The sequence below is a fragment of the Meleagris gallopavo genome, chromosome 2, assembly GCF_000146605.3.
Source record: "Meleagris gallopavo isolate NT-WF06-2002-E0010 breed Aviagen turkey brand Nicholas breeding stock chromosome 2, Turkey_5.1, whole genome shotgun sequence".
NCBI lineage: Eukaryota > Metazoa > Chordata > Aves > Galliformes > Phasianidae > Meleagris > Meleagris gallopavo.
In genome coordinates, this window is record NC_015012.2 from 54,452,682 (window position 1) to 54,475,056 (window position 22,375).

The following is a 22,375-nucleotide window of genomic DNA, read 5'->3' on the forward strand; positions in this document are numbered from 1 at the left end:
AAAAAAAAAAAAAAGTGAAAGATTGCTTCACTCTATTCTGTAGCCTTCTGTGTTTGTTGTAGGAAAAATTAATTACCCTCCGTAAGACACCATACTTTACCTAGAAACACCTATGTGAATCATCAGTTCTCATTTTAAAGCTTCCTTTCTCTGATATAATATTGTCAGCGATTTTTTTTTTTCTTTCTGGACCTTTTAAGAGATTTAAATAGTACTTGGGAGCATGGCACTGAGGTCATAAAAACTCGTATTGTGCATTTAGTTCAGATGGGCAGTCTTGTATATTTCACCTGCAGTAAACTTCCCTGCTATTAAGGGGAGGAATGCATCACTCTTGTCAGATTTCTTACATTTAAAACAGAGGTAGTCCAACCTTTTGGCTTGCCTCGGCCTCCCTGAGTGAAGAGGAATTATCTTGGGTTGCATATAAAATATATGATATAGTTAATGTATGTCATAGAAAACAATTGCAACAAAAACATAAAACAAGGAGATCAGACATATATAATTTAAAACTTTGTTAAATCTCACTTTTATATAAATGTATGTTTTTTTCCTTTTCCTCTTGCTTTTAAGGACTTGGAGAAGAATAGTAAGCTAGATCTTGTTTTGTGTGTTTAAAAAGCTGATTTTCTTAAATCTGAAGGAGCACGTTCACTTCTAATGTATGCGTCTAGTGCATTTGATTTAAAAGCGTATGTAATGAGTGTTTGGGCAATACAACAGGAAAATAAAGAGAAATGAATTAAATGCTGCTCAGGAATATTTTATGTGTGTTTTGTATCTCTCACATAATATAATTCAAGCACTGCAATCAAGACAATTTTCTCTTCCCTCCCCTCTCCCTGGGTTGAGCCAGAGAAGTTAAGTGTTTCTAAAAGCTAGTTTTAAATAGTTTGCTCTGCTTTGTTTTGTTTGATTACCAAAGGCTAATACATTCAACTTGTCTTTATTCCTTATTGCATTGGGAACCAATTGTTTGCTGTCAAAGAAATTCCAAAAAGTTTCATGAGTATTCTTAACTGGAAAATATGCTTTTGTTCCACTGATGATGGAAAAAAACTGTAAGGTGCGCCCATCACAGAATTCATGCAAGGGACTGATCTTCTAACTTGTCTTCCTGCAGAAATGCCCCCCCACTGGAGTTAACAGTCAGTAACAGGAGATGAAATACTGGGAAACTGAGCTCAACATGTTTGCATAACAAGATTGCTTTTCTGTATTTGAGTAAAGACATAAGCTAATGGCTTTCTACTGTATTTGTGTGTATCAGAGAAAACTTCATATTAATGAAACTTAATTGCTTACATATGTAAATTTTGCAAAAACCAGATTGGTTCTGGTTGCTGCTCAGAACAGTCCTTGCCATTCTGCTTGCATTTCACAATTGCTGTTTATTAACATTCAGCTAAACTGACTAATATCTAGATGTGTTAATGTTTTTATATCATGTCCACTGGTTGTTCTGGTTGCCCAGAGATGTGGTGGTTGCCCATCCCTGGAGACTTTCAAGGCCAGCCTGGACCAGGCTCTGGGCAGCCTCATCTAACTGTGGATGTCCCTGTTCATTGCAGGGGAGTTGGAAGGGACCTTTAAAGGTCAACTCTACAGATTCTATGAATCTTTCTGTCCAGTTTTGGTATATAGACCTAAGACTTGTATGCAGTTGCTGAGAGGGTGCAGTTTTTATCAGGTGCTTGTTTCAGTACAATTAAATCCATTTTACTACATAGTATCCAAATATAGTTAGATTAAGGTCTAGTATAATAATGCAGAAGAGATCACAGAATCACAGAATAGCTAGGATTGGAAGGGACCTCAAGGATCATGAAGCTCCAACCCCCTTGCCACATGCAGGGCCACCAACCTCCTCATTTAATACCAGACCAGGCTGCCCAAGGCCCCATCCAACCTGGCCTTGAACACCTCCAGGGACGGGGCATCCACAACCTTTCTGGGCAGCCTGTTCCAGCACCTCCCCACTCTCTTGGTAAAGAACTTCCCCCTCACATCCAACCTAAATCTTCCCTCCCTCAACTTAAAACCATTTCCCCTTGTCCTGTAGTTATCAACCCTTTCAAAGAGTTGATTCCCCTCCTGTTTGTAGGCTCCCTTTAGGTACTGAAAGGCTGCAATGAGGTCACCCCACAGCCTTCTTTTCTCCAGGCTGAACAAGCCCAGCTCCCTCAGCCTGTGTTCGTAGGGGTGGCGCTCCAGTCCCCTGATCATCTTTATGGCTCTCCTCTGGAGTACTGTGTCCAGAAGGGATGATAACGGATACCCTCCATGTCTCAGGTTACTCAACGTACATGATTGGAGCTGTATTACCTTCAACCCAGAACACCTGCCAATGGTCAAATACTTGGCTGTATCGAAACCCATTGAACTGTTTATTATATGACAGAAATGGGACTTTGACAAATTATACCACTTCTGGAAATAAGTCACTGACTCTCTTTGTTCTAGCTGTCTCCGTTTCTTTAAATAAAATTTAAAAGCCAATAGATTGAAAATTTGAAAAATGTCACTGTGATATTTTGGTCCCTAAATGAAGTTTAAGGGTTTGATTAAAAATTGCTGAAGCCTAAGAAAGTGCATCACTGAAAGTAGGGTTTTAGTTGCATTAAGTGACCATACTAGATTGCAAAATGCGCTTGATTTTTTTGAAAGGGTTAACTGTAATGGTTTATTTAATGTAAATTAATGTAATGTTATTTAATGTAAAATAACTCTCCACAAAATTTTAGTATTCAAATCTTTTTGCGGGGGAAAGTTTCAAATATTTTTAGACCTATTTTCCCTCACCTTTGGCCAGTTTACCAAAGGAAGCTAGATAAAACGTTTAACAAATAGTGAAATTCTTGATTTGATTATGTGAAAATCTCTGATTGTCATATATTTTGCATAGCCTCTACAGGATAATGTATTGAGTAAAGTTTGGGAAAGGTTTATGCGTTGCACTAGCTTCATGTATGCCAGGAAACTCCACAGCAAATCAAATTTAAACTGCATTATCTTTGTTATTATGGAAATTATGACTACAGGTATTTTTTGTGTAGCTTACTTGAAGGATGTGTCTGGTATTTTGGATAAAGTATGCTGTATTGACTTGCAGAAATACTCACTCTTACTACTTGAGAATTTTTGTCTCCGAAAAAATGCAATTTGTTTTGTAGATCTGTCAATACTTTTTCCACAACTAAATGTTCAAAAAAACCTACCCATGGAAATTGCTATTTGCTGTCTGCTTGTCTTGTGTTTTTTTCCTATATTTTAATAATTCTTTAGAATGAGTAATTGTTTCTCTATATGATATTGCATCAGGTAACCCAGGAAATTACACTTCAGTTTCTGATTTGTCTTTCCTATTACAGACAAGCTCAAATCTCTTGCTTCCTGCTACATCATCACTGTCGCCGCACTCCAAACTAAGACTGCCAAACACTTTGAGCACACCATTGAATCCTCTGTATTCTTTCTCAGGTAAAAGCGGTATGTTTCTTTCTTTATATGATTACACTCTCTCTAGCGAATGTGTCAAAACTTACGTGATATTTTTTTTTCCATCTTTATAAATTTTGCTTTGTAGCTCTTCCAGGGAGTGGCTAGTTTGTTAAATGCGATTATCACATTCCACCCATGAAGGGAGAGATATGTGACCAGATGTGCAAATCCCTTCAGTTAGATTAAGGTGAAAAGCACTCGGAGTCCAAACACAATCATCAATTTTAATGAGAATTTCTACATTGCAATTATCTTAGAAGTATTGGCACTCTTACAGTTCTATTTATCTAAGCTGTGCGGCTAAGCTATGAAACCTTATAGAGCCTTGCATTACTTAGCAGCTTTAAAAGACTGGGGAAAAAAAGGAGAAAGAGAGAAAGAGATGGGCTGAGTAGGTGATACCTGGCCAGGTACCAGCGTTTATCCAGTTAGTGGTGATCCTCTGTCTGTGGGAACGCTCATCCAGAAGTCTCACCTGAACTTCTCTTGGGAATTCTTGTATGCCTGCTAGATTTTGAGGTCCACAATTATTATCAATTGGTCACTCTGTCCTCCTTGAATGTGGGAATTTGGGCCAGAATGAGACCATCAGGTCTCCACAGTGCTCCTTCCTCCAACCACTTGAGCTGTTTGTCTATTGTCATGGCGATGGTTTGATCTTGCACATATTTGAGACAATTCCAGGCATACCACAGATAGAGTTTCTTGTAGATCTGCTACAGTGATACTGTATTTTTCTTTAACTTGTATATCTATTTATTAGTGCTGTAAGTTGCTAGAACAAATGTGATTGCCAACTTTTCTTAATTTAACATTGTGTTTAATGTATCTTGAACACAGGAACTGCAAAACAATGAAATCATGTTTTTAAAATCATACGTAGGAAACCAGCAATAAGAAAAGTAGTTTATTTAGGAGCAGTACTGCTCAGTAGTCTGTTTGCACTTGTATTTTGTCTATATTTAAGAGGTTGTTTTTTTTTCTAAAACATTTTGTTTTCAAAGATTTTGAGAAAAATATAAGCAATGAACCTGTGTGTTTTTGTGGTGCTTATTTACCATGTTGGAATCTTAGTTTCCAAGTGTTTCTGGTTTTGTATCTTTGTGAAAAGTAGAAAGAAGTCTGTGAAATGGTGATCTGGAGAAAGGTAGCACAGATTTAAAATGTTGATAGTACAGAAAGCAATGGTATCTATAATTACACAGAATTATCTCCTAAAGGGAGATCATTTTCTTTGCGAATCATGTTTGGATTGCATTATGTATTTATTAAGAATGAGTACTTAGCATGTACCAGAAGATGAACCAATCTTGCAGTCACTCTTAGCTTCAGTACAAATGGTTAACTACCAATTAAGTTCTTCGTTTGTTTTTCTATTTTAAGAAAAGAGCTGTTAGAGCCATAATAATATTCTTGTATTTCCGAGCAAGTGCTTATTGTTTCTAGCACATGAAAATCTTACAGAAAGAGGATACAAATTCTGTCTTGTACTTATTCTGTTGTTACTTGTTAAAATAAGTGGTTACAATAAATGGGCTAGTCCTCTAAAGGTTTTGAACATATACTTTGTTTCAAACATGCACATGTAATATTGCTCAAAGCAGCTCTCTTGGAGCTTGCAGAAGCACGGGTGAATGTGTTGATGGAGACTCCTTAAATAGCATGCTCAAACAGATACGTGCTGAGATGTTTGTGTGCTTCCAATATAGTTGTTGCAGAAAATGACTAATATCGAAACAAAATGCTCAGATACAGAGTGTTAATTATGGAGTAGAAGTATAATAAAAAGAGATACATTTTAATGGGCTTTCTTCAGTCAATGAAGGCAGTGAAGAAAAAAAAAAGTTTTACTAAGGGAAAAGACCATGAAAAATTCAGTGGCACATGAATGAAATAGATTTCCTGTAAGAAAATTTGAACAAATCCTAAATGATTTTTATCTGTCATTTTGGAAACCTTCAAGTTCTACTGACGTGACAGAATTGTCATCTTTGAAATGCAGGAATAAGCTCTATTCACCTAGTTAGTATTTCCCCATTTGTTATTAAGTGGTTTTAGCTAGGAACTGCTAGTTTAGTTTCACTTTTGGACATGATATAGTATATACTATACCAGATCTACTTATTTGTGGAATGTGCTGGAAGAAGAAAACCTTTTTTTTTTTTTTAAATGTACATATGCACTATTTTCTTATCATAAAATAATATGGCACCGTTAACTTCCTAAATATAGGAACCACTCATTTTTGTTTAGTGAATGTTTGCCTCTTCCTGAGGGCTATGCTGGCTGTTACTCTCTCCTCCTCACACTTCCCTGTCACCTTTTTGCTGTGTATGTAATGCATCTCAAAACAAATTGCAGAATCCCCATTAGAGTGGAATCCATAAAGGTAACATGTGTAAAGTCCTGTTAGCAGTCTCTTTAACTCGATACCTGCTATATGTTCTTGTTCTATTAACATTGCAGTTACATTTTGAGATATGGACACTATGGTAGCCTGGATACATGCAGCACTTGATTATTTTAACATAACAAATGTCTAGGTCTTCTATTAGGTAGAAACAGTGGAAGAACTGATTATTGAACTTTGTGACTATCAGCAATAGCAGTAATACTGCAAATCTTTCTTGACTTTTAAATCTTGTTATATCCAGTAGAGGCCAACCCCTGCCTCTCCGTCAAGCAGTTGTAGAGAGTAATAAGGCTGCCTCTGAGCCTTCTCCAGACTAAATAATCCTAGTCCCCTCAGCCACTCCCCATAAGACTCATGCACCAGACTGTGCAGCTGTGTTGCCTTTCTTTGGATATGCTCCAGTGCCTTAATGTTTTCCCTGTAGTGAGGGGCTCAAAACTCAATGTAACACTTGAGGTGCAGCATCATCACCAGTGCCAAGTACAGAAGCAGAAGATGTTGGAAAAGCTACCACAGGGATAATTGTCTTGTGGCAGCCAAGCATTCATAATGATATGACTTTTTGATCCTTCAGTGTCAGTTCTTCCTATTATTGTGAAGCAAAATTCACCAAGCATTGTCCTGTTCACCCATTAATAGGGAAAGTGAGACAGGTTAATTTTGATAAAACAAGTTGAAAGTTGCAAAAGCACTAGCTTTCAATTGTCAGTTTACTGACGTTAAAATCTTCAGTGTTTTTGTTTGCCTTGCTTCCTTAATATTTTAAGCATCTTTGGATGGTGAAGACACTTTCCTACGTACAAAGACATGGTTTTGCAGGTGTGTGACACACCGTGAGAGAACTGGCTTACATTTTATGGCTGTATTCAGCAGTGTCTCTTCAGTAACTCTCACTGTGTTCAGAGCCTGTTTTCTGGAATAAATTGCGTGTTATAAGTAATTATAATAAGTGGTGACCCTAATTGTTAACTATGTGGGAGACTGAAACTCAACTATAACTATTGAATAGATCCTTTCACAAAAAACTTGACTTCAAAAACCAGTTAATTAAACTTGCTTTTAAAAATTAATTACATTATGTGCTAGAAACGTGATGGTTCTTGTATCTTGAAAAAATCTCAAAAACAAAAAACTTAATGCTTTGGCAAGGTTGAGAATAATTAGAAATTTTCTCTCCATTAACACAACTGACAGTCAAAGGTGTTTTCCACCTGTATAAAGCAAGAGCTTCAGAGTGGCCTTGCTGATTCTCTGAAGCAAAACTGACTTTGCATTTAAGTCCTCCGTTGTATTTGATAAACTGTTCAAAATTCATCTTTTCAATCTTAACCGGACAGTAAATTTCTGCTTTGGACATGAGAAAATATTTTTGTGTCAATTAAAGTCTTTTAAAATACACTTTTGTAGAAGTAGATTATAAATAAAGTACATCATGTAACAAAATTCACATTTTTGTGGAGTCACTGAAGTGTCAAAAGTTATATCCTCATAGATATGTTAATATCACACCTTTTTTTTTTTTTTTTTTTAATGTTGTATATTTCCTTCCCAATGCTATAACATCTGTCCAAGGAGGTTGTGGATGCCCCATCCCTGGATGCATTCAGGGCCAGGCTGGATGTGGCTCTGGGCAGCCTGGTCTGGTGGTTGGTGATCCTGCACATAGCAGGGGGGTTAAAACCAGATGATCATTGTGGTCCTTTTCAACCCAGGCCATTCTATGATTCAATGCTACCATTACAGTGCCTGGAGACTCTAATGACTTATTGTTGTTTTGGCAAATATTTTTCTTACTTAAAACATAATTCTGTGAAGCAGGGATGGGTATAGAAAGCAGGTTTAGTGTGGCCTTACTCTTTGCAACTCTGAGGAAGAAACTATAGGGGAAAAAAAGACTTACAGAAACTATCATTAAAAATGTTTCAAATGAACAGTGAATTCAGTTTTACTATTAGAGCATCTTACTTCTCTAATGTGAAAATAAACGACAGTAAATTAACCTAAAGAGACTGAAGAGATATTAAAGAGGTGACAGAATGCGTACGAATTGAAGACTGTGAGTATGCACACTGTGTTGTCCCAGTACAACTTGCAGTGCAATATTTGCAGTGTATCTCTGATGTTTGAGCAGAGTTTGGTGGCATTTTCAAAGAGAACTGAAAGTGCTGGTTAACAGACAGAAGATGACTAAGAGAAAGCCTGCAGTACAGCCAGTAGCAAACACTGCATGCTTTGCCACACTGCTGTACAGAAGTTATATAATGCTGACCCTGAAGGACCATTTCTGTTTAGTGGGAATGCTAGTAGAAGTGCCACTTAAGAGGGGTCTGTTTACGGGGACCTGATTCATGCAAACAAACTGAATGACACGGGCATCACTGAATATCTTTTTTTTTTTTTTTTTTTTTTAATATATCTTAGCATTACTGTAAGTACTGTATTTTATCAGACTTTGTATTAGGAATAAAATCTCTGATGTTTTTTTTAAAGACATAATTTAAGTGTGTATAAAAGACTTATGTGAAGAAGGTAAAGTTAAACAAAGAACTCAATTTTATCATGAAAAAATCTGGGCGGGTGCATTCCCTGTTGAACTTCAGTGTGTGCTGCCTTATTAGTTCACCCCAAAGATTAATTTAGATTCACTGTGGCGAGAAAAAGTGCTTAAGCCTGAAGTGTTGTACAGGTTGGAGCTATGGAAATGGTATAGCAGTTTGCCATAATGTCCTAGTTCAAGTGAAAGAAATTTTGAATTGCTTTGAGATCCTTATTTTTGGTCCTGCATCTTAAAATCATGTCAAGCTCATTCTGTGGTGAAGACTTCCAAATACGTACCAAATAGTTCCAAATAATGGGGTTACTGAACCATTTTTATTTCAAAGAGTTTGAATGTAATGCAAGATGCTAAGAGGAACAAGCAGGTAATGATGGATAATATTTTTCATTTTTTTATACATTAGAATACTTACGAAAGGGAAGTAGATAATGTTTAAGAAAAGAATGAAACAAATGATACTTACACAAAAGTTTTCATATTTTTCCCCCCGGTGGTCTGATTTTTTTTGTTTAATCTTTTCCTATTTATTCTTAGTACTTCAGAGAGAGAGCTGCAAGCTTCCTTTTCAGCATGGAATGATCATAATATTACTTTAAACTCACAAACATTATGGATGAAACTATTATGAGAAAGAACAGAAAACTAGTACTGAAGTGAATAAATTTTATTTTAGTCTCTAGGTTTTTGCCTTTTTTTGTTTTCTCCTAATAAGCAAAGATAATGTCTTTAAATTCAATACAAGGCTGTATTTTAATTGTAGGGCACTTTATAGTTTTGGATACAATTGCTAGAATTTCTTTTTATTCTCAAAAGAAGATAAGAACTGAGTAGAGACAAAGTGCCAGCTAAATACACACATCAGATTTTCGGCAAATGTGAACTGAGATATCTACACTGAAGCCAGGTAAAAACAAAGCAGAACATTGAGTCTAAAATGCTTATTATATATGTCTACACGTTAATTTGAATGGGAGTTCCCATGGGGAAAATGGTTCATTTTAATGTGTTCTTATCTCTCACCTTGCATTTAGGGACAAGATACTAAAGAGAACAGAGTAAGAAAAGATTTTTTTTTTTAATTCAAGAGTACCAGGAGAGAGCTGCATCTTTGCCATGGCTCACAGGCTGCTCAGGAAATTCTGCAGGGAAAGGAACTTCACAGAGCTCTGCACCCCCTCATACTGTGTCCCCACTATCAGTTGCCAGTGTCAGAGTTTTGGCCCAAGGCACAATTACAGGACCTTAATTTAAAATAAAAGATCTGATTTATAAAATGAATAGTAAAAATCCTTTTGTAATTTGAAAACAAAAGATGTGTAAATAGATTCATCAAACCACAAAAATTTTCCAACAGAATAGTAAAGACACAGAGACAAAACCATTAACATTTAATGACAATCTAGTTCTTCAGTTTTAAAAGGTTGGTTATCCAGTTTCCTCTGTCTGATTGATAAGGTGTTATAAATGTCAGAAGAGTTTGTATTTTCTAGTTAAACTTGCAAGAATTGTTTATACTGAGATCAAAGATATACATGTTCCTTTATTATATGTTCTTTTTTATGTTTCTTCTAGGCAAGTTAATTAAAATATTTCACTAAAAATTACACCAAACACATAGCACAATAACAGCAATCTTTGAAGATTCCAAAAACTTTATCAAAAGAACACCATTTATATTTACTTGAAATTGGTGTGTTAAGGTAATTACTGCTGTGCCTTCAGGGTAAAGGAAGTGCTCTCAGCCAAATTATACAAGGGTGTGGATTAAATGAAGCATTACTCTCTGTTTGGCAGCAGCAGGTATAGATTGCAAAATCAGGGTGTGACGTAGTACTGTGGAAGGACTCTGCCAAAAGTGATTTGGCCTGAGTGTGCCCTTACTTTCTCAATTATATGGATCCTAAAACAACCAGATCTAATTAATTCCTAAGTAGAGAGGTCTTGTTAACTGTTTTCAGTCTGAGCTTGTCTGTATTTTTTGAACTATTCAGGCATGAGAAGGCACATGTTGACAAAGTGCATGCTTAAATGGAATTGTAGCTGTTTCTAGAGGTGGAAACACCTCTGCCAAAGAGCTGTTGCAGTAGAGTATCAACTCTGCCTGGAAGTAAGTTCATGTCAGCAAGGTTGCTCTGTGTGTAGCAATAAGTATGCATGAATGAGTTGATCAAATTCATCCTTGTATGTATTGCTCCAGTCCTTCTGTTCTGATCGTTTCCTGAGAAACTGAAAGGACTATACAAAAGACCTAGTAGTGCTTTTGGTGCACAGGAGACAGACATCTCCCCAGAGGGGACCTGAGTCTCTTGATTTCGTTCTCTGTTTTGACGAGTACTCTTAAAAATGACCATCTTGTTTTTAAGATGTGTTATTCATTCTTTGTTTGCATACATACTTCTTTGGCTATTTTAAATAACTTTTCTTAATTTTGTAGATCTTTTTTTTATTGTGAGAAACAACTGAACTTTCATGGATTCAGGTGCAGCTTGTTAACCTCATTGCTGAAAATCAAGTTCAGTCAGAACTAACTTCCCTCAGGTGACTAATTCTTTTAGTACAGTGCTTTTCAAACTAACTTTGGGTATCTGTGGACCATACTACAGTCTGCAATTTATGCATTGTTTCTGGGACCAATGTAGCTCCTTATAGCTTAGTACCAGTTCTGTTAGTCTGTAGAAACTGATGGGAGAGGATGCTGAGAAAGCATGAAGAAAAAGTGTACAGAGAAGTGAGGGCCAGTGTGGGTGGGTAACTGAAACCTTGCTATTGTGACTTGGTAGTATTTACAGAGCTGGCCTCAACATGCTGCTTTGATCCAGATGAAGTGAGAGTTTCACCAGAGCTTGTCTCCTCACTGTTGGCTTGCTTTCTTGCTCACTGGAGGTCGTAAGGAAAAATGACTGACTTCTTGTTTACTTCAAATGAGGTGGCAGAATCACCTTAAAATTCTGCATATCGCTTCTTCAAACTTTTATTTTGGAGTTTTCTGTAACCTTAAGGGAACACTCGAAAGAACAGGCTGCACGTGTTCCTTCTTTATCTTTCAATTCATAAGTGGGACTTGGTCCCCTCAGTTTTTACTTCCTCCTTTTCTCTTAGAAGATCCAAATGCCATGTAAGCAACTTAACAAACAAACAAACAAACAAAAAAAGCAAGTTGAAATGCTGTTTATCTTATCTGAGGATTGGTTGCAGTTCGTGGCATCACCATTCTCTGTCCTGTCATTATCTCTTTTTATGAAAAAGGGACACCATCTCTATGTCAGAGGTAGCATCTGTTGCCTCTGTGCTTTTTATTTTTCTAGATTTACTGAGGTATGTTACGGTGATACATATAGATTGATGCAAGTCTTTCCAGAATCTGTGTAGAGCCTGGCTCTGGCCAAAGGAAAAAGACTGCTGCAGTTAACATGCCAAAGAATAAAACAGAATGTTGTAGCTTACTTAATGCATGTTGATCATCTTTTGTTGTGATAAATGGAGTACTAACAGGACATATTTTGAGAATTCTTACATTAAACTTCTGTTTGTCCCCATTTCCCAGTATAGCATAAGAAGCAAATCCGCTAGCCTTCTTTCTGATAAGGATTATAACAGCTTAGATGGACTTTGTAAGATGTCGTATTTTCTGTTATTTTTTGCATGAAAAATAGGGCAGCTTTGCTTCTCTGCTCCTTGCATCTTTAAATTTTTATTTTGGATAACCACGTTTAAGCTGAGTTAACCTCTATAATAATATTAAAAACTCCTTGAGGTTTTTTGTTTTAGGCTGTCTTGAGCAGCAAGGTCTGTCACCTTCTGTGTTTATTCAGGAGAATCTGTTGTAGCAAAGCTCTTGATAACTTCTTACAACACACATTGCTCTTTGAAGAACTACTGTTATGAACCAGATGCAAGCTAAAATTGACTTAAAATTTACTTATTTTAAGGACTCCAAGTCTCACTGAGCTGGAATTTTTCATTCTGGAAATGAATTCAGAATTTTGTTTTGAACTACATATAGATAAATTTGTGGTAAGTTTTTCAGCTTTTGTGTTCATCTGCTCAGTCTTAAAATATTTTACAGCTCTTTTCTAGTTGCTTCAAATTTGACTACTTCTGTACTAAAAGCTGAATCATAAGAAGTATAATTGTGCTACCTTTTCTTGGAGAGTCTGAAGTGTACTACCCATGTAATGGGCATTTAACGTACTATATCGTGTGCACCTTGATAGCAACATTTTATCAGAAAATTGTCCTTGTGCTATGGTGCATAAGGACTCATACATCATTTTATCTAATCATATAGGCAAAGGATCTTCAGTGATTGAATTTGTGGTTTGAATTAAGGATCTTCCTGTAAATCATCTTCTCTTCTTACCAAAAACAAATCCTTTTCGACGTAAGTTCCAAGAAATCTGCAAAGAGAACAAGGTGTGTCTGGAATTGTGTGTATCACCAGTGTTTGAGCTGATAATCTGGCATGTGCAAATGTGGAGAAGCCATCTAGGAAGATCTAGTATCTGTGTATTTTTATGTGAACAAGCCTGTTAAGGTATACGCTTTCACAGTCCCAAACTTTGCCAATGCTAGTAGATGGTTTTCTTTGTTTTTCCTGGTTGTTTGATCTTTTGAAATCAATAAACTTTTTTTGTAGCAGTTAGCAGTGAAGTCAGTTTTCAAGAAACCCAGATATCTTTAATAATGCACAATGTATAGTAATGGGTTACTTTCATAATAATATATGGAGAAGAATTCCCTGTCCTTTAGTATTCAGACCTCAAAATATGCTATTTCTCTTATTGATGAATATGAAACCTTTGCTGCTGCTTTTGTGTGAATTTGGGGATACTGGAGATGCGATATGAGGCCCAGACAGTAGCGATTTTAACTGCTCATGATATTAGTTAAAAAAAAAATAATAGAGAGAGAGAGGAAGGGTGATGTAATTAACTGGCCATTGCTGAATTTCGGTTGTGAGAGGAACCACATAAAGTAAATTACTCTGTTTTCCTTTCTTGCTTAATTTTCATTCTTTGTCTTTTATCTCTGGTCAAGTATGTTTCCTAAAGACACGAGAAGACCTCCCAAGGTCAGCAAATACTCAAATTTTAGAGCTGCAGATACTGTTGAATTCTGTGTCAAATGATGACTGTCACAACATATTTTAGGAAAACAATAAATTCTCCTTAAAATCTCTATTTCCTCTGTTTCGAGGAGGGTAAAGTAATACAGCACAACGGATGCAAGAGTACTACCAAACAGCAATGTGAGGGTTACTTTTTCATTGTTGTGCACACACAATCCTAGAGGACTGCAATTTCTCTGTTTCTTGAACATACTTTTCCAAAGGGTAACATGACAAGCTTTGTTTAATACAATACAAAACAAGTTTTCCTTTTCAAATTTAATTTAGCTTTTTTGCTTTTAAATGGTTCTGACAAGCTTAGCAAAAAGAATAATCACTTTCTGAGGATAACTGTTAGAAAAATAACCCTTGTTAATCCAAATTATGTGTCACAGTCTGTGTTTTCCTTGCATCTTTTTTATCTGCTATCTAAAACTTGTAAATAATATTGCCAATCTGATTTCAGAATGCTGATTTTATCTATACAGGCTTATTAATGTTTGTTGTAGAGTCATTTTCCATTCTCTCTGTTGTAGAAAGAAACAACAGGATACTATAGCCCCTGTTTATTTTTCAATTCTATCTAATTCCATTATGATGTAACGTTAGAGGTTGTTATAAATTAGCACGTTCCTGATTAGCATGAATTCAATATATATTCTTTACTTCAAAAGAATGCTTGGGACACGTGCTACTACTTGCGTTGTTTATATATGGTACTGTAGAAACTTAACATTTGCAAGAAAAATGTAAGATGATGATTTGATAAGATTACTCAGAAATAATTAGGTGGGTGTGTAGGCTCCTAAGTGTATTTGATTTTAATCTCTAATTAAAAAGTTGGATTTTTTTTATTGTTTTTGTGATGCAATAGCTTTTACTTCATTATACCTTTTGTAAATAGGGGCCAAATTCTGCCTGTTCATTATGTCTAAGTACAGAATGAATATGTGTATATGGAAACAGTATTCTCCTCAAAGCCATTGACAGTCTGTCTCCATAGTTCCTTTTCGAGGATTATTCCAAGATGCAGAATGCTTACGTGTTTGTGTCCTTGTACACTTTGGACCAGAAGTGAAAATGGTGGCTAACCTTGCATGAGTTATCTCTGTGCATTCCTTTGGCTGATGGTAGGTATAATTATCTTTGTGGGATATGGCACTGCCAGAAGCGTAGTGTTTTTCATGTTGGTGCTGTCTGATTCTGAGATCTCTTATATGGAGGTTGGAATTAACTGGTGTTGCAGTGAAGATATCTCTTTGTGGATCTACAGGTGTGAATTCAAGTCTTGCTCCATCCCAGTGATCTAGCACTGACTTAATTCTGCTTGCAAGGGCATAGTTGGTCATTTGGGCTGGGGAATCAGACAACCAGATGTAGTAACCATAGGTAGCTATATCAGTCCTTGAATAGGAAAGTTACTGTGTTTAAGCATATTAGATTGGTTGCACAGTTGTGGAGAAACATGACTGATTCATGGTTTCAGAAGCCAAGCTTCTCCTAATGCCTGGAGCTGGGGCATCTGCTGGAAAATCACTTGCTGGTGTGAAAGAAACTGCAGCAGTGTGCATAGAACTGCATGGTACTGAATTCTGTAACTCTCCAGAGTTAATTTTCTAGATAACAGTTTCTAAGAGCAGCATTTATTAAATCACTGGTAAAGAGGTGAATGTTACGTACGTTTAAATAGAAAGCTTATCATAGAATCATAGAATTGTTCAGATTGAAGATCATCAAGTCCCACCTCAACCTAACCATACTACCCTAACTCTAACAACCCTCCGCTAAATCAGCCCCTGAGCACCTTATATCCTCCTATTCAGATTTTTCTGTATAGTGTCATATTTTACATGGCAGCCACAGCCTGATCTACTGACATATGTTCCCAAGTTACTTTTATTTTGTTACTTTGTGAGTTTCTGTAGTAGTAATGGGAATGGGGAAAAAAAACCAAGCGAATATTATTCTTTGCCACCTAACAGCACAACTCTTTTGGCTTTTTTTGTTTGTTTGTTTGTTTTGTCACTGCTACCTAGGTCAGTCTCCTGCCTTAACTGGAGCAGCAACATTTGGCAGCAGTAAAGCTGAAATTTCTTACTCTTTTTTTTTTTTTTTGGTAAGAGTATGACTTGAAGAAAAGTTTTCATATCTGAAAGATAAAATAAATGAGCTTTATAGCAAGTAAGGGAATAAGCAGAGGTATTTTATTTGTCCTACTGATTTTGTGCATTGTTTTTAAGTGAGTAGATCTAGGCAACAAATTGGAATCCCATTTAGAAAATAAGTGCTAAATTGAGGAGATGATACAATTACTCTGAAAGAAAAATAAGTGGGGAAAAGACAAGGAGGGGCCGTAACAGCATGGGCTTACCTGTTGTTGGGTAGAGTTCTGCAAGCTTGCAGAAAACATTGCAAGAACCATGTGAGTGTTTGCAGAAGTCCTTTGCATTCAGTAGTTATGGCGTCCTAACACTTTTGTATGTACATTTAAACATGGCATGTGAGAACTGTCTGTTTTAAGTGATGTGCATCATACAGACTGAAAAAAATTAACCATATCCTTTGGCCTCATACCGGTAGCAAGGAGAACTGTTTTAGAAAGGCTGCTAAATTTTGTTCAGAATAAAACAAGGAGCAACTTTTGAAATTAATTTTCTTGTTCTACAGTTTCAGCGGATTGTGTTCTGAAGTAGTTTTAAAAGTTATGCTACAGATTACACTTAGAAACATTGCAACACTTTGATCCTATCCATTTTCCACTCAGGACCATGAGATTTAAACTAAGTGGTGTGAGTTTGAAGTGGGTTCTCACCTGCAGCATTGCATATTAGTAAAATGTGTGTTTTGGTGGTAAAACAAAAATGTACACCCATTCCTTTAATATTATGTGAACTGCATCTGAAAATGTTTGCACTGGGTTTTAAAAGTGTGATCTTGTGCATAAGTAAAGAGAAGCAGTTTCTTATCCAATATCTAAAGAATTGTTTTATTTAATGAATTCTGTTTGATCTGTTAAAGCATAATTGTTGTGAGAATAAACCCTTTGAGGGAAAATAAATCTATATTTATGCCACTGCAAAATGATCATCTTTCTATTATATAATGCCTCACTTGAAAAATCCCCGAAAGGAGTTATGCTGCTCTAAGAACTTTTACTTTAAAAACAAATAAACAAAAAAAGAAAGCTATCCTATGAAACCTGAATTACAGATTACAGTGCATACTAGAATACCTTCTTGATAGAAAATTCACAGTTTTAAATAGGTGACTCTGCTGAAAACTTAATCCTTTTTACTGAAAATAGTTCTAAAGCCACAAAACATGGATAGGAAAATGGGCTGAGCTGCTGATACAAGCATATTTAACTTATATGAATTGTTTATTTGGATATATTTTAACTGCTGCATTGCAAAAGGCCACAATATAAATTACAAGATGTATGTCTGCAATATGAAATACTGTTTCCTAGAAGCATCATTTATTTTCATGTTATTTTCATATCTTTATGTCTTTCAGAGTTTGTTTTCCTTTTAAAAGAAATTATTAATTAATATAAACTTCAGAGTAATTTGTTTTTTCTCCATGTGCTTTAGAGGATTCATCACAGGAATGAGTATGAATATTATCTTTAATTATTTGTTCAGTGATATTGTTCAGTGGTTTTCTGAGGACATTCCATGCTTCACCTTCAGTTGATTTCCCTAACTGTAGTTTCCATGAGATGGGAGTTACAGGAGTTTTATCATGCAAAAATACCTTTATTAACTAACAGAAAAAGTTTATCAAATGGTGAATTTCATGAAGGGAGAAAAGGAATTATTTCAGAAAGTGAATAAAAGGCATGAATTCTGTGATGAGTGCTCTCTTAGTCTCTATTAAAACAGATTTTTTTCATATAAGTATTTAATATTAGGTTGTTGTAGATGCCTCAATAGGGTTATAGTGTGATCATATGACTACTGAGAATTTTTCCCCCTCTTCTGGCTTTCTTGTTAGTTTAAAATGCATAATGATGATGCCGTTTAATAGGAAATGTTCTCAATTAATTACTAATGCTTCTGTGTGGCATTGTTGCTATTATCATTGCTGTGGAAGGAAGATGCTACTTCCTCATATAAATTTTTGTATAAATCTAATCTGTATGGTGCTGAACTCTTCTACTTCCTGTGTATTTCAGCCCAACTATTTGGAATTTTATCAGTTCATGCTGTGTTTATCTAGAGCAGGGGTTAATGTTTTTTCTTTCCATGAAAGCACATAATGAAGCTGGGGATCTCATAGCACAGACTTACCTTTTGGATAGGAGGACAACTACCTGGTTTATGACTTTTCTCTTTAGTCTCAGTTATACTGGCAGAGATTATACTGCCAGAAAGTGACAAAAGAAGCACTTCCAGTTCATTGCTCAAATAGTACAGGAAGCAAATATAGTTTCAGACTCCTCATGGAAGGAGACTCTGTTTCTCAAAAGATATCAATTCTGTCAGCGTTTACATAACGTCAGTGCATACTTGGATTTACAATACAATAACAGCAGTTAAATTGTAACAGTCTGAAATTCTGGTCATATGATAAAAAGCAATGGCACCAATCATTTAAAGGCATTTAACATCCTGTTTAGACATCAGTGATTGGTTCCCCAAAAAAATATTCTTCTCATGTAAAATTCCATATGAAAGAGACCACTGGAAGAATCAGTGCAGGGTAATAGGAAATACAGTAATCCAAATGTTAATACTTTCATGGGGAAGATTAACTTCTTGAGATGTACAGGGTTTTGAAGGTGAGGACAGCAGAGGCTGTTTAGAGGGATGTTTGTTTGAGTTCAAATAAAGGGATGCTTGTTTGAGTTCAAATAAATCCTCTGAATAGATAGAAGTGCTTCTCCATTAGAGGTTCTGAAGCATCTGTAAGATAATGCAGCCCAGAATAACCTGGGGGCATGGTTTTCCCAGGCGTGACCTTTATCTGACTTGCTCTAGGTGAGAGCCTCAGCAGGTCGTGGTGTTCCATAAACATCATTTTTGGATGAAATGCAAATGTTTTTCTGCAATCCTGGCCTCAGTTTCACTACCTCACTGCAGTAGTTCAAAGTTTGCGCATCTAGGATCAGAGAGAACTGAAGCAACCGCTGCTGAGGCTGTCAGTCACACCTGCTCAGTGTCATTTACACACTTCATCTAGCTTGGAACCATGTTAAGCCAATAGCTGTGAAAAATTACTTCAAAAATCTAATGCATCTTTTGAGAAAGAAGGGATGGATATTCCTTTGCTTGCTGAATGGACCTTGCTTCATGGATAAGGGAGATTTCTACTGTTGTTTTTAAATGTCATTGTCATCATCGTGAGTGCTAATAAAGGAATGCTTGATAACTGAATACAGCTGAAGGATGATACTGAAGAATAGTCTGGAGTAATCATCACCAGATGATGATCAGTACAAACAAAAACAACATTGGCCCTGTGAACCATAGAATGCTTCAAACTGGATGTACTCTGCTCTGGTCACTCTTTGCACCTCAAATGAAGTAATAGGAATTTCCTGCTCGTCTTGGAAGAAGCTCTGCTCACAGGAAGTGCTAAGTCAGAATTGGTACTATCTGCTAGAACTCAGCACAGCACTCCTGATGTCTTTAAGTTTCAAATCTGTCTCCCCCAGTGCTCCAGTGCAGCAGAGCAGGTTTGCGCTGCCTTTATTCAGGCTTTATGGTTGAACTAATATTCTCCAATTAAATCTTCACCTGATAAGTAACTGCATATAGAGACCCACAGGAGTACTCACATACTGCTGAAGAACTCCAACAGTGCATCTTTGAAGAAAGTAATCGGTGCTAATGATTGTATATTTTAAAAAAATCAAATAAGCAATTGATTTGATCATATGTTCTTTTTTTTCCAACTCTTACCTTAACATAGACAAAACAATTGTATAGATGAAAAAAAAATTTTTTTTTATCTTGCAGACATTTTATTAGTCTTGAGTTCTGATTGCTTTTGATCCAATAGTTGTTATGACATCTGTATGCAGTGCTTTATCTACCAACTTGCAGTGTCATCTCTGTAGCAGCATGTCTTGTAACTGTTGGACTTTGTGAATAGCAACTTTGTAGACTGTAGCATTAGTAGAAGCACTGACCTTTGGTGTTAATGCTGAACAAATGTTTTGAGGAATAACTTATTTGAACAAAAGAAAGCTTAAGGTTTTTCATCTTTGAGCATGTGTTGAATTCAGAAAACATTTTCTATTCTCATCTCTATTCCTCTTCCAGAAAGAAATACAAATACTAAAGTAAAAAAATTAAGGCAAGTCTTTCAGAATAAACTGTTTCAGAATTCATACACAATTTTTTGAAATGATTTTTAACTCATATACATAATTGAGAAGTTAATTATTGTACTTAGGATTTCCCATAAGTAAAAAATTACTGACATGCAGAAGATCTGTAGGAGCATGGTTTAACTCTGATTGTTTGAACTTGCAGCTTTTATTATGTTTAGAAATATCTCAATATCTTAATGATTAAACATTTATGAACAAATCTCCTGTGAATGTCTAAACCACTAGGCTTCAGAAAGTATACAGTAAGAGAAGTTGTGCAAGCTTCCCCATGGACCTCTGCCAGTGCATGGGAATCTGAATCTGAAAAAATCCTCTTTATTCAGATACTGGGCTCCTCAAGAATAGGATTTGGAGCAGTAAATGAAAATGAATTTTCATAATTTATTCCCATTTGAAAACAACTCTTGTTTCAAATCTTGTGTCTCGTTGAGAAAATGCAGTGAGCTTAACTCTGTGCTGTCTGGCCTCTCTATTCTTAAGAAAAGAGAAACCATTCTCCAGCAAAACAGTAGCATTTTTCATTGTCATCTTCAACAATTTTCAGATTTTTGTGTCTTTTTAAGATGTTTTCTTAAGTATACAGCCAAGGAGACCAATAACAAAAAAGAAAAATCCGTAAATGATGAAAGGATTTCTCTTGGCTTAGTAGTTAACATAATAGTTTGAAAAGAAAAGAATTTACAAGTACTTGTTCAAATGCACTATATAGAGAGTGAATAAAATAAACAGCAAGATGTGTTGTGATAGGGACTCAGATGATCAAAGAGAACTACTGAATAGGCATACTTATTCTTTCAGATAAAATAAGGAAGTAATTCCTTTGAGAGTTTTTGTGATCTGTTGGAAAACTTTGTGTGCATTCCTTGGAAATTCAGTGAAGAGAGAAGCAATACAGGCTAGATAATAGCGTCAGCTCTGAGCACGAGGTGGCATGTGGACATTGCTCGAGCTATTTCTCCAAATCATTTGAATGGAAATATTGGATTAGTTAACCTTGTGTCAGGTCTGTTAGTTAAATACACCCTCCAACTGTTTCTGACTGAAGGATGCATAGTTGTGATTGAAAGATGCTGCTGCTTTTCATTAGAATTTTTTCAAACATATCCTGCTAACATAATGATATTAAAATAAAATGATTTATTCGGTGGAAGAGGATAACAAGCAAAAAATTCACAGCCTTTTCTTTTCGCAGGGTGTTTCAGCCCAGTAGGAAACCCTCTTAGCCGATCACTATTGGGCAGAATACAGATGGTAAGGAATTCTATCTTTGCATTTTTTTAAATTTGATGTCTAACTATAAAATGTCATTATTCACGAGTTCTCATTGTAGAGACGTTTTTTCTTTTATCCTGCCCTTATTCACAAAAAAAAGTATCTTCAAGCAAATCGTTTGTATGGGCAAATAAGGTTTTTTTGCAGGTAGCTGATTGAGAGAACAGATATCTGTAAATTAAATCTTTTTTTTTTAATCACTTATAATAATATTAATAATATAATACTTAATATTATATATAAATATATATATAATATTATATATATAAATAATATTAAATCATTTATTGCTGTTTAGAAATAAATTGGTAATTAGAGAGAGAAAAATGGAGCAAGAACTTGAAATTAAATCCTGTGCTTTTACTATTTGCTAATATTTCACCTATTGTAACAAATGTCATCACAACTATTCTCCAATAATTTAATGGCTTCTCTCTAAGTCTCATTGAAAACTTACAGTAATTTTTCCCTTTCTTATATTTCTCATTTCCTAATCACTGTAATAAAAAACAACAGAATCTGTAATGCCATTACTTCCAACTCATTAACCTGGATTGAGCATAGAGGGGCTAGTGATGGAAGAGTGAGATTGTTCTGGGCTGAAATTACATGAGACTCTTGATGACTTGGGCCTGTTGTACTCAGATATTAATGCTCCATCCCCTCATGAATGGAATGCTGTGATTTAATATTCTGTGTTAATAAAGTTATGGAAGGCTTGTAAGACACATGGGATTCACCAAGTAATTTTGAAACTGCAGTTTTACATCACTATTTCTTTGCTGACTAAATGGTTATTGTTTACACATTTCCAACTTTTTAACCCTCATATAATTTTTATGAATGAGTATGCATTCATTTTTCAGTTAGTGTATTAGTTTTCAGTGTCACAAAAAGCTTTATAAGCAAATGGAAGATCAACTAAATAATAATAGCAGCTAATTTTAATTTTTTTTTTTTTCCTGAGGGTTAGATTAGGGTTTAATATTTTTGTTACATTTTCTGGCGTATAAATAATAATATGCAGGAATATGTATGTGTTGCAAGTACAATTAAACCAAGTTGTTTTAATCAAGCAAGTAAAATACTAACATATGACAGAACAGCTTTTGTAATAACTTCAGGTGCTTCGAATTCGAATACATCTGAATTGATCCTTTTCTTTCTTTTTTTTTTTTAATT

At 35.6% G+C, this 22,375-nt stretch overlaps 1 protein-coding gene across 7 annotated transcripts in view; it reads left to right on the forward strand.

Annotated features, from left to right (window-relative positions):
- The window catches only part of AHI1 (Abelson helper integration site 1), a 93,127-nt gene that overhangs the window by 45,392 nt on the left and 25,360 nt on the right, over nucleotides 1-22,375 (forward strand). For 5 of the 7 annotated variants that reach the window (XR_002112177.2, XR_004158916.1, XM_010707320.3 and 2 more), the window contains 2 exons: nucleotides 3,375-3,492; nucleotides 21,114-21,172. Coding sequence is in view for 4 of the 7 variants with exons in the window: in XM_010707320.3 (XP_010705622.1) it covers nucleotides 3,375-3,492; nucleotides 21,114-21,172 (177 nt within the window). In the remaining 3 variants the exon portion in view is untranslated. The remainder of the gene's footprint in view (nucleotides 1-3,374; nucleotides 3,493-21,113; nucleotides 21,173-22,375) is intronic. The other 2 variants (XR_002112178.2, XM_010707321.3) reach the window with 1 other exon arrangement.